General features: G+C 51.9%; 1 protein-coding gene across 2 annotated transcripts; it reads right to left on the bottom strand.

Moving 5' to 3' along the window:
* Positions 1–473: 473 nt before the first annotated feature.
* Positions 474–13,171, bottom strand: PLD2 (phospholipase D2). Of its 2 annotated transcripts, none has more exons than XM_008073973.2 (24): positions 13,063–13,171; positions 12,841–12,971; positions 12,589–12,731; positions 12,109–12,214; positions 11,954–12,019; positions 11,754–11,812; positions 11,521–11,613; positions 11,274–11,426; positions 10,678–10,827; positions 7,866–7,949; positions 7,633–7,711; positions 5,986–6,096; positions 5,673–5,843; positions 4,864–4,993; positions 4,554–4,672; positions 4,349–4,462; positions 4,116–4,220; positions 3,824–3,912; positions 3,604–3,717; positions 3,067–3,116; positions 2,662–2,796; positions 2,318–2,471; positions 1,020–1,134; positions 474–755 (listed from the first exon to the last, which is right to left on the bottom strand). In XM_008073973.2, the coding sequence occupies exons 1-24, from the start codon at positions 13,169–13,171 to the stop codon at positions 531–533; spliced, it is 2,805 nt and encodes a 934-aa protein (XP_008072164.1). In that variant the 3' UTR covers positions 474–530. The 2 variants fall into 2 exon arrangements, with proteins under 2 accessions (XP_008072164.1, XP_008072165.1); XM_008073974.2 differs by having other exon boundaries at positions 2,351–2,471.
* Between the last annotated feature and the right edge of the window lie 580 nt (positions 13,172–13,751).

Below are 13,751 nucleotides of genomic sequence, written 5' to 3'. Positions count from 1 at the left end.
TTTATTTATGAAATGCTTATTGAACGGATACAAATTTAGTGTCTGTCAGCAGGCTGGTGGAGGGAGTTTGTGCCCTCCTTCCCACCCTTGGCAAGGGCTGAAACCAAAAGTGGTTTTATCCTACCCTCTTTCTTGGCAGCAATGGGCTGAGAGAGGCCCTGGTGCAGGGAGGGTGTTCAAGGGCAGAAGGAGGAAAGGAGCAATGGGGAAGGCCTGGATCAGAGGCCCCTCCTCCTAGAATAAAAAGCTTGATCCTGATCATCCTGGCAGGAGCTGTGTTTCTCCTCTGTAGCAGTGGTTTGAACTGGGCAGTAGGGAGGATGAACTTCTCTGGGACCCTCTTCTGCCTCCTCAGTCCAGGGCTGGAGTGTTCTCTTTGACTACTTCTCAAGTAAGTGTCCTCTATGACTTTTCCAGTTCCCTTCAGGGATGCCTGTCTCTCCGGCTCTCTCTGATTCAGACTCAGTCCCAGCCCAGGCATGGTGGAGCCCAGCAGCTGATAAATTCTTCCCCTCTGGGGCCCACCTCAGCTATGTCCACACTTCTAGGGGTATCATGCTCTCCTTGCTACCCAGGGGAGGCAGCAAAGATTCATCCTCTAGGAACTTGAGGGGGAAGTGGACCAGGTGGCCTTGGACCTGGGTGAGCTCAGACCGGGCCAAAGGAGGGCTGACTATGGCCAGGGGCTCTACGGTCACATACTCTCGGAGTGTCCGCAGGGAACGAGTGGCGTTGGATGGCAGGCAGCGGAAGATCTGTAGGCAGGAGCATGGAAGCTAATAAGGTTGGGGGAGACTCCCCTAAGAATCCAAGCCCAACTGGGCTGGACTCTCCCACTCCCCATACCATCTCTTGGCACTCCCCACATTGACCCTGGGTCACTGAATCCCTTGACAGCAAATGCCCCCCAAGACCCTCATCCCCCTTCTGAGAATAACTGTGTGGTGGGCCTTCTCTCCATCCTACCTTGAGCAGGATAATTCATATATGTACCCAAGTCTGCCCCCCTGAGCTCCTACCTGCTCATAAATATTGGCATTGCTCTCAGCTGTCTCTTGCCATAACTGGAAGAAGTCATCACAGACAGGGTCTCGGAGATCCATGTCTGGTCGGGCATTTGCTCCAAGAATCACGCTATGGAAGAAAGGGGTCCCAACAGGGCCAGATTAAGATTCTTAGAGAACCTGAGTACCAGAAAAGTTATACTGTCTCTACTCAGGTAATTAAAAACTAAATGAGTCGGATGTAGTGGCTCATGCCTGTAATCCCAGCATTTTGGAAGGCCAAGGCAGGAGGACTATTTGAGCCCAGAAGTTGGAGACCAGCCTAGATTCAGACTCAAAAAAAAAGCAATATAAAACAGTAAAATAACGTAAAAGGGGCTAACAGATTTCTGATTTTTATCTAGTTTGATGACTACTTTGATCTTTATTTTATTTTTAAGAAACAGGGTCTCACTCTGTTGCCCAAGTTGGAGTCCAGTGGCATAATCATAGCTCACTACAGCTTCAAACTCCTGGGCTCATGCACTCCTCCCGCCTCAACCTTCCAAGTAGCTGGGACTAAAGGTATAAGGCATGTGCCACCACTCCTGGCTAATTTTTTCTTTCTTGCTTTTTTTTTTGAGTTGGAGTCTCACTCTGATTACAGGCTGAGCCACCAAGCCTGGCTTCTTTCATTTTTTTTTTAGAGATGAGGTCTCACTATGTTGCCCAGGCTAGTCTTGAACTCCTGGGCACAAATGATCCTCCTGCCTCGGCCTCCCAAAGGGCTGGGATTATAAGTATAAGCCACTGCACCTGGTCTACTGTGATGTTTTAACAAGAAAAACAAACTATTTAAAAAATATTTTGTTCTCATATTTTTGGTGATCCCACTTTGCTGATACTCTAAATGGGATTAGTCTGCCTGCTGGGAATCTAGTACTAACTCTTTTTTTTTTTTTTTTTGAGTTGGAGTCTCACTCTGTCGCCCAGACTGGAGTGCAGTGGCTGCTCCCGGCCACCGCAGTCTCGACCTACTGGGCTCCAGCGATCCGTCTGCCTCAGCCTTCAAAGCAGCCGGAATTACAGGCATGCGCTACCACGCCCGGCTGATTTTTTGATTTATTGTAGGGATGAGGTCTCGCTGCCCAGGTGGCTCTCGAAGCCGCAGGCTCAGGCAATCCACTCACCTCAGCCTCCCAAAGGCGCGGGATTACAGGCTGAGCCACTGAGCCCGGCTTAGTACTAACTCTTAAGAGACCTTCACATAAGCTTAAAGTAGATTCCCCTCCATTGCCCACCCCCTACCTTGTGGCACCCCACCCAGGCTCTACCTGAAGCAGTGCTTCCGCAAACTCAAGGCAAACCTGCCTGCCTGATACTCCACCCCATCCATGAGGGATGGTTCCATCTCTGTATCCTCGATCAGCACAGCCAGCTCACTGTCCCGCTTCCCCAGCAAGCTCCGGTCATTGATGTTTGCAGAACCTAGGGTGAGTATGAGAGACACTGTGTCTATTTAGGTCCAAGGGCATCCTCCATTACCCTATCACCTCACTGGCCTGAGGGCAACACACCTCTTTTGACCTGTACTCCCACTCTCTGTCATTCTACCCCCTCATCCCTTTATCCTTCCCCACCTCCCCTTCACTGACAGGGGCCCAGATCCAGCACTGACCAATGATGACTGTCCGGTCATCCGCAATGAGCATCTTGCTATGGATGTAGATGAGCTCTGAGACGGGGTGCCCACCCAACTCTCCATGTGTGCGAAGCCCACAGATGGAAATATAGTCCCGCCATGCTGTCCCCACTGCATAAAAGAGAGGGGGTGAAGGGAGGGGAATGAGGCACAGGTGACTTCTGTGTGTGGACAGGGACCTGACTTACCTCTTCTTACTCCAGAAGCCCCTTTCTAGAGCCTGGTCTATATACTTCTCTGCAGTGAAAGGTTGCCTGTGGTCTGAGCAGCCTCAGAAGCATGCAAGAATGATAACATCCTTTCCCACTCCCAGGCCTCTAGCTCCCCAGTCTTGCTCTCCCAAGGGATCCAGGGCTTGAACTCCAAGCCTCCAGCACTTACTGGCTGCTTTGAGGCGATGTAGGATTGAATACTCCCCACGACACAGGGTCCTGAGAGAAAAGAAAGGGTGAGGGTGGTGGAGGCTGTGGGAGTGGGAAGGGATAGGGGAGGCTAGGAGACAGGTGGCCCCTAAAGGTCCAGCAGGGGTCAGGCGCAGTGGCTCAGCCTGTAATCCCAGCACTTTGGGAGGCCAAGGCAAGAGGATCGCCTGAGCCTGGGGGTTTGAGACCAGCCTGGGCAACTTGGTGAGACCTCATCTCTATAATAAATCACAAAAACTAGCCGAGCGTGGTGGTGTGTGTCTGTAGTTCCAGCTACTTGGAACGCTGAGGCGGAAGGTTCGCCTGAACCCAGCAGGTCAAGGCTGCAGTGGCCCTGAGAATGCCACTGCACTCCAGCCTGGGCGACAAGAGTGAGGCTCTAACCAAAAAAAAAAAAGGGGGAGGGAGGGTCTACCAGGAAGGGATCAGGAGAGTCAGGAGGGGGATAAGGGTGGGATGGGGCCATCGAGAGGTGGAGCCTGGCTGCGGGGGTCACCTGTAAGTAAAGTGTAGAATGGCCTGGATGGAATTACCACCACCTGTGGAGATGTCACCCTCAAAGCCCGGGAGCAAGGGCAAAAGCACGTAGACTCGGAAACACTGCCCCTGTCTGAGGAGAGGGTGGAGTCAGAGGTGTGATCAGTTCCTAAATGTCCCCCATTCAGTTGGGCTCAAACCACACCCGCAGTCCCCACCCGTCTAACAGTCCACCTTACTTGTGGGCCTTCAGGATTCTGTCCACAATCTCATCACCCACTTTGTTCAGAACTGTCCGCCCATCTGAGCAGCTAATGAAGAACTGATTCTGGGGTAGGGACCAGAGACAGATATCAGCAGCCTGGCCACCGCCCCTGCCCTCTGCTCCCAGCCCTAGTCCCCACTCCTAGGCTCTAAGCATCTGCTTCTGCTCCATGCTCAGCTACACCAGCCTTCAGTGACTGATCCCACTGACTTCCCAGGCCTCTCTCCTGGGACATCATTCCTTCCCCACACCTTCACCCATCAGACCTCAATGTAGAGGAAGTGCTGGCTCTCCCTGATTGTGTGCAGGTAGGCATTGAGGATGGAGTTCTCCAAAGTCCCTGCTGACCAGCGGTCCACTGACCGCAAGACCTAGGGGGATGGTGAATACACTGTGGTTCCTAACCCCAGGAGGAGTCTGGGGGCTCATGCATCAGGGAAAGTGGGCTGGAGCTCTGGGATGAAGGGAAGGAAGGGCCTGGTTGAAGTGGGGAGCCTACCTGCACAGTGGTACACTGCCCTCCTGGGAGTGTAAAGGGAAGCTGGTTTGCAGTGCTGGTGGACTTGGGCAGCAGGTAGGGGTATCTGGCTGTCTTGTACTTGACCTTGGTGGTCTGAGGTGGAGGGATGGCAGAGTCAGCATGAGATGGCAAGCTGACCCTGGCTCCCTCCCTACCTCCAGCCCCCACAAGAGGGACTGAGCACCTTTGTGAAGTTCCAGCGCTGGATGAAGTGCCGAGAGAGGTCCCGGGCGGGTAGGCCATGAACAACCACCCCAACATCCCGCCAGGGCATCCGGGGTGTGGTTTCTCTGTCAATGAAATCTGGAAGTGCCAGGAAAGTCAGGAAGAGCTCAGATACTTGGGGCAGGAAGGAGATGAGGCCCGCCAGAGGAAAGGTTACACTATCCTTGACCCATCTCATTCCATTCTCGTCTCATCCCATTCTCGGTCCCAGCCCCAACATCTGCCCCTGCTCTCAGCTCTAGGGGCTTTGGAGGAGGAAGAGCCCTTACCTTCAAAAGGCCGGTCGAGCTGCACCCAGTCCTTGGCGATAAGATTGCTGTAATCCTTGCCCAGCCAAAAGAATTGGTTGTGAGAGAGGTCTGGGGTAGCTGAAGAGTCTGGACACAGGGTGGGAGGAGGCTGCAGGGGGGACACACCCAAGCCAGGGGAAGTCATGGGGGCCAGGGCCAAAGAGAAGATAGGAGCACTGAAAGATTGTGACAGACACAGAGAGATTAAGAATGAAACAGAGAGAGCTTGATTCCCCAGCCCTCCCCTTCAGCTGTTTTTTGTTTTTGTTTTGTTTTTAGTTGAAGACTCACTCTGTCGCCCAGGCTGGAGTGCAGTGGCACGCTCACGGCTACTGCATCATTGACCTGCTGGGCTCAGGCAATCCTTACGCCTTAGCCTTCCAAGTAGCTGAAACCACAGGCACATACCACCACACCCAGCTAATTTTTTGATTTATTGTAGAGATGAGGTCTCACCAAGTTGCCCAGGCTGGTCGTGAACTCCTGGGCTCAGGCAATCCTCTTGTCTCCGCCTCCCAAAGTGCTGGTATTACAGGCATGAGCCACCATACCAGGCACCCTTCAACTGCTTTTGATATCCTCAGAGGAATGTTGTGGGGGATTAGTGAAAATGGGAAGGGCACTGGGTTAAAGTATATTCAAAGTGGGTTCTTGAGGGCCAAGAAATTTGAGGAACTCTGAGGTGGATAGTGCCTGGAATGATTGTAGGGGGAAGGCTGGAGCTGGGAAGGGGTGTGGCCTTAGGTTATCTGAGTTTGGGAGTACTCAGGAAGCCTTTTGGAGGTTACCTGGGAGGCGGTTGATTCAGAAGAGTCTCCAAGGTCAGTCAGTCGGTAGTGCAGGTCATCCCAGCGGCCATAGGCAAGGTCCAGCCCCCCCAAGAAGGCCACTACTTGGTCTACTACCAGCAGCTTCTCATGATGGGCCCACAACGTGACCTGGTCTGGATGGCGCATCACCTGGAGCAGGTGTGGAGGAGTTCATGGGGGTGGGTTTAGGTGAGGGAATGGAAAGATAGGAGGATGAGAGACCATTGCGGGTTGGAAAAGCATGGTGAGGAGAGCTGCAGTATGGGAGGAGTTTCTGAGGCCAGAAAGTCACCTTTATGTTGGGATGCAGCAGCATCAGAGCCCTCTTGCTATAGCCACTGTTGATGCCCAAGGCCAATTCCACTTCTTTAAAGAGCAGTATGGATACACGAACACCCTCCTCCTGGTGGTGAGTGGGGGAATCAGATCCTAGTGCTCTCCCAGAATGGCTCCTTTCTTTTTTTTGAGTCAGAGTCCCCCAGGCTGGAGTGCAGTGGCACACTCACGGCCACCCCAGCGTCGACCTGCTGGGCTCAGGTGATCCTTCCACCTCAGCCTTCCAAGTAGACAGAACTACAGGTGTGTGCTACCACGCCCAGCTAATTTTTTTTTTAGTTGGAGTCTTACTCCATCACCCAGGCCAGAGTGCAGTGGCTCTCTCACGGCCACCCCAGTGTCGACCAGCTGGGCTCCGGTGATCCTTCTGCCTCAGTCTTCCAAGTAGCTGGAACTATAGGCACGCACTACCATATCTGGTTGATTTTTAAAAAGTTTGTTGTAGAGATGAGGTCTCATCAAGGTGCCCAGGCTGTTCTCAATCCCGTGGGCTCAGGCAATCCCCTCACCGCGGCCTCCCAAAGTGCTGGGATTACAGGCCTGAACCACCAAGCCCGGCCTGCCCCTTTCTTTCCACCCTCCTCAAACCCTTCCACATACTCAGGACTCCTGTGTTTCCCTCCACCTTGCCTGGAGATCCTGGAGGCTCTGCCACATACACCCTGCTTTGCTGCTTGCAGCAATTTTAGATTAAATTTCATGTGTCTACTCACCCACTTATCCACCACACATCTACCCACTTACCCTTCAACATCTACCCATCCATCTTCCTAATCATTTACTCAATCCCTTATCTATCGTCTATCATCCATCCACCTACCCTCCTATCCTTCCACCTTTCCAACTTCCATCCTTGCATCCATCTCTCTTTCCAACATCTATCCATCCACTTACCCACCACCCTCCATCATCTGTGTATCTTTCCTCCCATCCATCAACATCCACAGATGCCACCTACATGACAGGCATTGTGCCTTGCAATGGAACTGGTGACATTAATTAGCCCAGTGAGGGAGACAGACATGTACACTTCAAGGTAACACAATAAAGTATTATGGCTATGGGGAGGGAATCCTCTGCCAGGTGGAGGGAAACATGAAGAAGAAGCTATCAGTTCTCTGCAGGAAGAGGGAGAGGGAGAAGGTGATGTCTAATAGGCATTGAGCCAGGATGGGCATGTTTCCCTCCCCTGAAGCCTCAGATTCCCTAGCCTCTCCCATGCTGCAGTCCTTCTTTTTTTTTTTGAGTTGGAGTCTCACGCTGTCGCCCAGACTGGAGTGCAGTGGCCGCTCCCGGCCACTGCAGCCTCGCCCTGCTAGGCTTCGACAATCCTTCCACCTCAGCCTTCCAAGTAGCTGGAACTATAGGCGTGTGATACCACACCTGGCTAATTTTTTTTTTTTTTTTTTATTGTAGAGATGAGGTCTCGCCAAGTTGCCGGGCGGGTCTCGAACCCACAGGCTCAGGCAATCCATTCACCTCAGCCTCTCAAGGCGCGGGATTACAGGCTGAGCCACCAAGCCCGGCTTGCAGTCCTTCTAATCAACCTCTACCCACAGGCAAGCTCCCTGTCCCTCCCCTGTGGCCTGACCACTCTCCTTACCGCCTTCCTCTTAAGCATAATGTCCAGTCTCCAGTCATCTGAGTGGGCCGGACGCTTCAAGTAAACCTCAGGACTCAACCTGGGATACAGGGGAGGGGAGAAGAAGCAAGCTAGGCCCTAACCTGTCATGCCTCCCCTTCTCCTCCCTCTTCTGACCCGTACACTGAACTGCCCCATCTTGTCCCTAAAGGTGCTTATCCTGCCCCTTCTTGCTTGGGCCTTTCCCCACTCACCACCAGTCTGTGATGAAAATCTCCTCTCGAGCACGTAAGATGGCATCTGCCACAGCAGCAAAGTAACCTGCCCCATTCACAAACCTGGGGGGAGGCCAAGCCAAGGAGGTCAGGGAAGTCAGAAGCCAGAAAACTCTGGAGAGTGAAGACCAGAGGACAGTCATGGGTCAGAGGTGACAGCAGGGTCAAAGATAAAGAATGATTAGAGAGGACAGACAGTGTCAGATATATCAAAGTGGGGTTTGCCGATAAGCCCTACATAAAAATAAAAATTACAAAAGACACAATAAGCCGGGCTCGGTGGCTCAGCCTGTAATCGCGCTTTGGGAGACTGAGGTGAGTGGATTGCCTGAGCCTGCGGTTTCGTAACCTGCCTGGGCAACTTGGTGAGACCTCATCTCTACAATAAGTCAAAAATTAGCCGGGCGTGGTAGCGCACGCCTGTAGTTCTAGCTACTTGGAAGGCTGAGGCAGAAGGATCGTTGGAGCCTAGCAGGTTGAGGCTGCAGTGGCCGAGAGCGGCCACTGCGCTCCAGTCTGGGTGACAGAGTGAGACTCCAACTCAAAAAAAAAACGACACAATAAACTAAAGACATTGACTAAAGACTGGGAGGATTAATACATAAAGAACACCAACAAATCAATAAGAAAAATACATATAAGCAAACTGAAAAATTGAGAACTGATAGTTCACAGAGAAAATTTAAATGGTCAGTCTTAGGAAATGATGGTCAGTTTCACTTATAAACAAGAAACTTGAAATTAAAATGAAATCACATTTTTTTGGAAATCCACTAGATTGACAAAAATTAAAATTATTGGTAACATTAAATATTAGCATATGAGAAAGTGGGTATTCTCATAGACTATGAGCGTATATACTGGTTATATAGGCCTTTTAGAAGAAACTTAGTATCTATCAAAATATTAGATGCACATACCTTTCAATATCATTAAACACAGAGGAATTCTATTTCTAAGAATACATCCTATAAAATGATCAGGCAAAGACTGTGTTCAATGCAGCAATGTTTGTAAGAGTGAAAAATGGGGGCCGGGCTCGGTGGCTCAGCCTGTAATCCCAGCACTTTGGGAGGCCGAGGTGAGCGGATTGCCTGAGCCCGCGGGTTTGAGACCCGCCTGGGCAGCGAGACCTCATCTCTACAATAAATCAAAAAATCAGCCGGACGTGGTAGCGCACGCCTGTAATTCCGGCTACTCGGAAGGCTGAGGCGGAAGGATCGCCGGAACCCAGCAGGTCGAGGCTGCGGTGGCCGGGAGCGGCCACTGCACTCCAGTCTGGGTGACAGAGTGAGACTCCAACTCAAAAAAAAAAGAAAAATGGGTAATAACCTCAATGTCTAATCTCTAACACATGTATTATGTGAAAAAAATAAGTCACAAAAGAGGGTGCATGATCTCACTTATGTTAAAGCAAAAAGTAACATATGTGCTTGCATGTATGAAAATATACAGAAAAAGGCTAGGCATGGTGGCTCATGCCTGCAATCCCACCACTTTGGGAGGCTGAGGTAGGAGGATTGCTTGAGCCCAGGAGTTCAGGACCAGCCTGCACAACACAGCAAGACCTCATCTCTGAAAGAAAATATGAAAAAAAGATCTAGGAGGATAAATAGGAAACTATTACCAAGGTTACTTCTGTGAAGAGAAATGGAATTGTCAGGAAGGGGTGCAGGGAAGGCATAAGACGAGTAAAATGTAGTGTGATGAGTAAAAACTTTTACTTTTTACTTAATGTGTTACTGGATTGTTTGACTTTTAAATAACTGACAGCTTTGTTAATCTGGGTCTTGACCCAGATTGCCTAGATTTGAATGCTGGTTCCCCGTTTACAAGGTGTGTGACCTTGGGCAAATTATTTAACTTCTCCTTGCCTCAGTTTTCTCATATGCAAAATGGAGATAATTACTGTACCTCTCTCATAAAGTTGAGGATCCAGTAAGTTAATACATGTAAAACAGTTCCTGGCACATAGTAAATGCTACATAAGTATTAGCTATTTTTAGTCATTATATATATTAAAAAAAAAATCTCAACAGCACTTCCGGGAAAAAAATTCTTCCTATGACTTCCCTCTGCCTGTGATAAAGTTCACCCTCCTCAGCTTGGCCCACTGGACCCTGCAAAAGAGTCCCGGACTCTTCTCTGACTACCCCTTCTCACTGCAACAATTATCTGTCCTGGTGGCTCCCAAACACTCTGGGCTACTTCAATCTTCACTGCCTGGACTGTTCTGCACTTTCTTCACCTTGCTAAAGCAAACCTCAGGGTTGCCACTTCCTGAAAAAAGCCTATCCTGACATCCCCACGCTGGTGCAGATGCTCCCCCTCTGTGCTGGTTACCCCGTATCCGTCACTGCTATGGTAAGTTCACATTGTTTCATGATTAGACCACCAACTTCCCTAACCCACAGAAGCCTGACTTATTGCCAGCACTGGACTGGCACATAGTAGGTAATTAGAAGATGTTTATCAAATGGAGGAATAAATCAGAGAGGTTTCAGGAGATCATAGAGGTCAGAGAGGGTCCGTTGGGTAAAGGAGGTTTAAAAGGCCATCAGATGTCAGAGAGGTCAAGAATCAGAGGAGATTACCAAGTTTGGGGATCAGAGGAAAACCAGAGATCAATGTGGTTAAGGAGGTTGAGGGCCAAGGAGATTAGAGAAGTTGGAGGGGGTCATTGAGGTCAAAAGGGATCAGAGGAGATAAAAGAGAGGATCAAAAACTCAAAGAATATCAAGGAAATCAAGGAAGGCCACAGACAAGCTCAGAAGGGACATCAATGTCTCACCACCGGGCCAATGTCCCAGGTCGGGGCGGGGCATAGCTGTCATGCCGGTGCAGCTGCACAAAGTCTCTGCCTGGGCCCTGTGCCAGCTCGGTAATTTCCTGGCTCCACCACCGTGCCTGCCGGTAGCTGCTGCACTTGAGAATCAGGGACCTGGACAGGAACAATGAGATGGTTCCTCACCTTTCACCCCTATGGCTTTGCCCAGAGACCATCCTTTTGGCTATTACTTTTCCCAATTCCTCCTTAGTCCCTAATCATGACTCTATAGGGACAGGGCATATATTTGCCTTATTCACAGATGGACTGCCAGCAACTAGTATTGCACCAGGCACTCAGGTTTGTTGAATGAATAAGTGAATGTTTGGATTCCTTTTCTTTTATATCAGGAGCTCTGCCCCAGGCTTATATTAACCCCCTTTCTCTGGGCTCAGACTCTAAGAGTAGTCCCAAGCATCCCTGGTTCAAAACTATGGCCAGATCCAGTGGGATGGAAAAGTCTTCCTCTCTCCTATGGTCTCTCCTACCCAACTCTCCTCAGGGCTGTGGGCTGGTTCTCTGCTCCTCACCAGGTGTCTCTCACACCAGGGAGGCCTTACCTGTGGGAGGTGTCAATCCGCACCCCGTATCGTGTCTCTGTGCTCCTTTTCCCCACCTGCACCTCAAAGCCAGGGTCGAAGAGCTGAACAAATGAGATGGTGCCAGTCTCAAGGCATATGTACAGCAGGAAGGAGTCCTTCACCACCAGCCACCTGGAACAGAAGGGCTCCATGTGTTCCTCCCTGCCCTCAAGGTCTCCTTCCTCACCTCCACCCACTGCCCAGCTGCTCAGGCCCCAGTCCTCACCTCTTGGACCAGCGATAACACACTTGGTCTCGGCCACAGCAGGTGAGGCCAGGAACACGGTGGCCTCCTGAGCGCTTCCGGATCACCCCCTCCCTGTGGGGACGATCAGGAAAGGATGCTGAATGAGGATTTCACACCCCCATCCCATCCTGCACTACTTGCCCCATTCCCACCCAGGGAGAAATTGAAAATGATGTCTATAGATGCCTGGGTATATGGTATCAGACACTCACAGTCCTTTGGGGCCCAGGTCTGGGATAAAGGATAGCTGACTGACTTCCAGGAACTCTGTCTGCAGAGGAAAACAAGAGCTCAGAAGAGAAATCTGGCTTTCAGGCTGTCAGACCCTGCCATCCCTGGCCCTCTGCCCCCTTGTGGGTCTGATTATCCTGCTCCACCTCAAAAGACCCATTGTCCAGTCCCTGGCCCTTACCATGGCATGGTAGTTGCGGTAGAAAGACATGGTCAGGAGGCGGTTGAGATAATTCTCCAGGTACTTCTGAAGTGAGGATGGAAAAGAGAGAGACAGATGGACCAGACCATTTACACATCAAATGCCTTCCCAGAGGACCTAGGGTCTGGTCGTACCTGTTTGCTGGCTGCATGTCTGGTGGAGCCCTCAGGACCTGCTCGGGGCAGAGAGGGCATCTCTCTGTTGGCTGCCTCTCGGGCTGGAGAATAGGCAACAGCAAAGCTGTGGAAGGGATGAGGTGAGGGTCGGGTAAGATCTGGAAGACTGGGTACCTGGGTCTTAAAACACTAGAAGAGAGGAGAAGGGAGGAGGAAACCTAGAGGCTGGCAGAAGGAAGGTCCCCTTCCCTGGGAATGGAAACTAGAGAAGAGGGAGGCAGCCAACGGCATTTTGGGCATCCAGCCCGGCTGAAATACTGGCACAGAACTGAGCAGGGAAAGTTTCTAGTAACTGGAGTCAGAAGAGGGGACCCAGTGGCCAAAGTTGGGGGGAGGAAAATGCCTGGGGGAGGAATGGTTGTGGACTGGGGATGAGACAGGCAGAAAGGAGGGTGAGGGGCACCTGTCCTTCACAGGAAGCAGTCTGGTCCCCCTCACCGAGCCAGAGGAAGCAGACTCATCAAGACTTTGTGTCTTAGGAGGTCCCGATGCAGCTCCTGGAAATGACGGAACTTCTTCTTGGTTGTCCAGGTAAAGTCGCCATGAGTCAAGCGAACAGAATAGAGAGTGCTGGTTCCTACCTGGAGGTGTGAGGAACTGAATTGATCTCCCGTGATTGGGTCCCAGTCTCCAACTCTGGCCAGCCCTCCCTTTACTACCCCCCACCCCACCCTGTGCCAGCCCAGCCACCTTGGATCCACTGGTGTATCTTTCAGTGCCCACCACCTGGGCTGTGACAGGGACCCCAGGAGCGAACACCAAGGGGTGCGCTTTCAGAGGCTGAAGGTTATAGATGGCCAGAAACGGGTGCATCCGGTCAGCTGGGAGGAAAGAAAGCCAAGGAGTATAGACCCCAGGAGGCCCTAGTCCCCTCCCTCCCCTCCCTGAGGGTCATCCATACTCCCTGTGTACCTGGGTCCTCTCCCTCCCTCAGAGTGTCCACCTCATCGGATTCCATCTGTAACTGGCTGGAGTCCAGGTCATCCCCAGTAGGGAAGAGGCTTTCGGGGGTCGCCGTCATCCTAAGAATATGGGTAAGCCTCAGGGAGGCGATCTGCCTTGCAGAACCTGTCCCCCATCCTAACCCCAAGTCCTCCGTCTCCCTCGGGTCCTTATCCTACCCTCCCACCTCGCTCCCATTGACTCCCAAACTCTCTGATCACAGCCCCATCAGTCTGCAGCGCCCCGTCGAACCCCCTGTAACCTCCATCTCCTACCTCGGTCTTTCATCCAGAATCCCTCAGTCCCGCCCTCCTCCCATCCGGTAACCAGAGCTCGGGGGAACACCCAGTCAGGCCCGGATGGTCCTAAACTGGGGCATCGCAGAAGCCGGAGGAAGAGGCCCCGGTGTGCAGAGGGTGCGGGGCTGCTGGGGTTCAGGCCAGGCCAGGCCGGCTGGGCGCAGGGGTCGCGGCGGGGATGAGGAAGTAACGCGCTCCCCGCCCGGGAGAAAAGCCCCAAAATTTAGTTTACGGCTGAGTCAGGAGGGCCCGCACCCGGTCCTGTCCCCGAACCCGGTCTTGTCCCCGCCCGATTTCCGGGTCCTGGGACCTCCGCGGCGTCCCTTCCCCGTCCCCCTCACCCTAGCAGCCGGCGCCGGC

The sequence above is a fragment of the Carlito syrichta genome, unplaced genomic scaffold, assembly GCF_000164805.1.
Source record: "Carlito syrichta isolate Samal-C Ts95f unplaced genomic scaffold, Tarsius_syrichta-2.0.1 Scaffold316228, whole genome shotgun sequence".
In the NCBI taxonomy this organism is placed as follows: Eukaryota; Metazoa; Chordata; class Mammalia; order Primates; family Tarsiidae; genus Carlito; species Carlito syrichta.
Note: the sequence above shows the minus strand (reverse complement) of the source record. Positions and strands in the feature narration are given on the sequence as shown.

Bases quoted from the DNA above. Each gene is read 5' to 3' on its own strand.
- PLD2 (XM_008073973.2), bottom strand. From the start codon at position 13,171: ATGACGGCGACCCCCGAAAGCCTCTTCCCTACTGGGGATGACCTGGAC. The intron at 3,718-3,823 runs GTAAGGTGGACT...CCCTCTCCTCAG, and splicing joins AGAATCCTGAAGGCCCACAA to ACAGGGGCAGTGTTTCCGAG. The intron at 2,472-2,661 runs GTCAGTGCTGGA...TACTCACCCTAG, and splicing joins TGACCGGACAGTCATCATTG to GTTCTGCAAACATCAATGAC.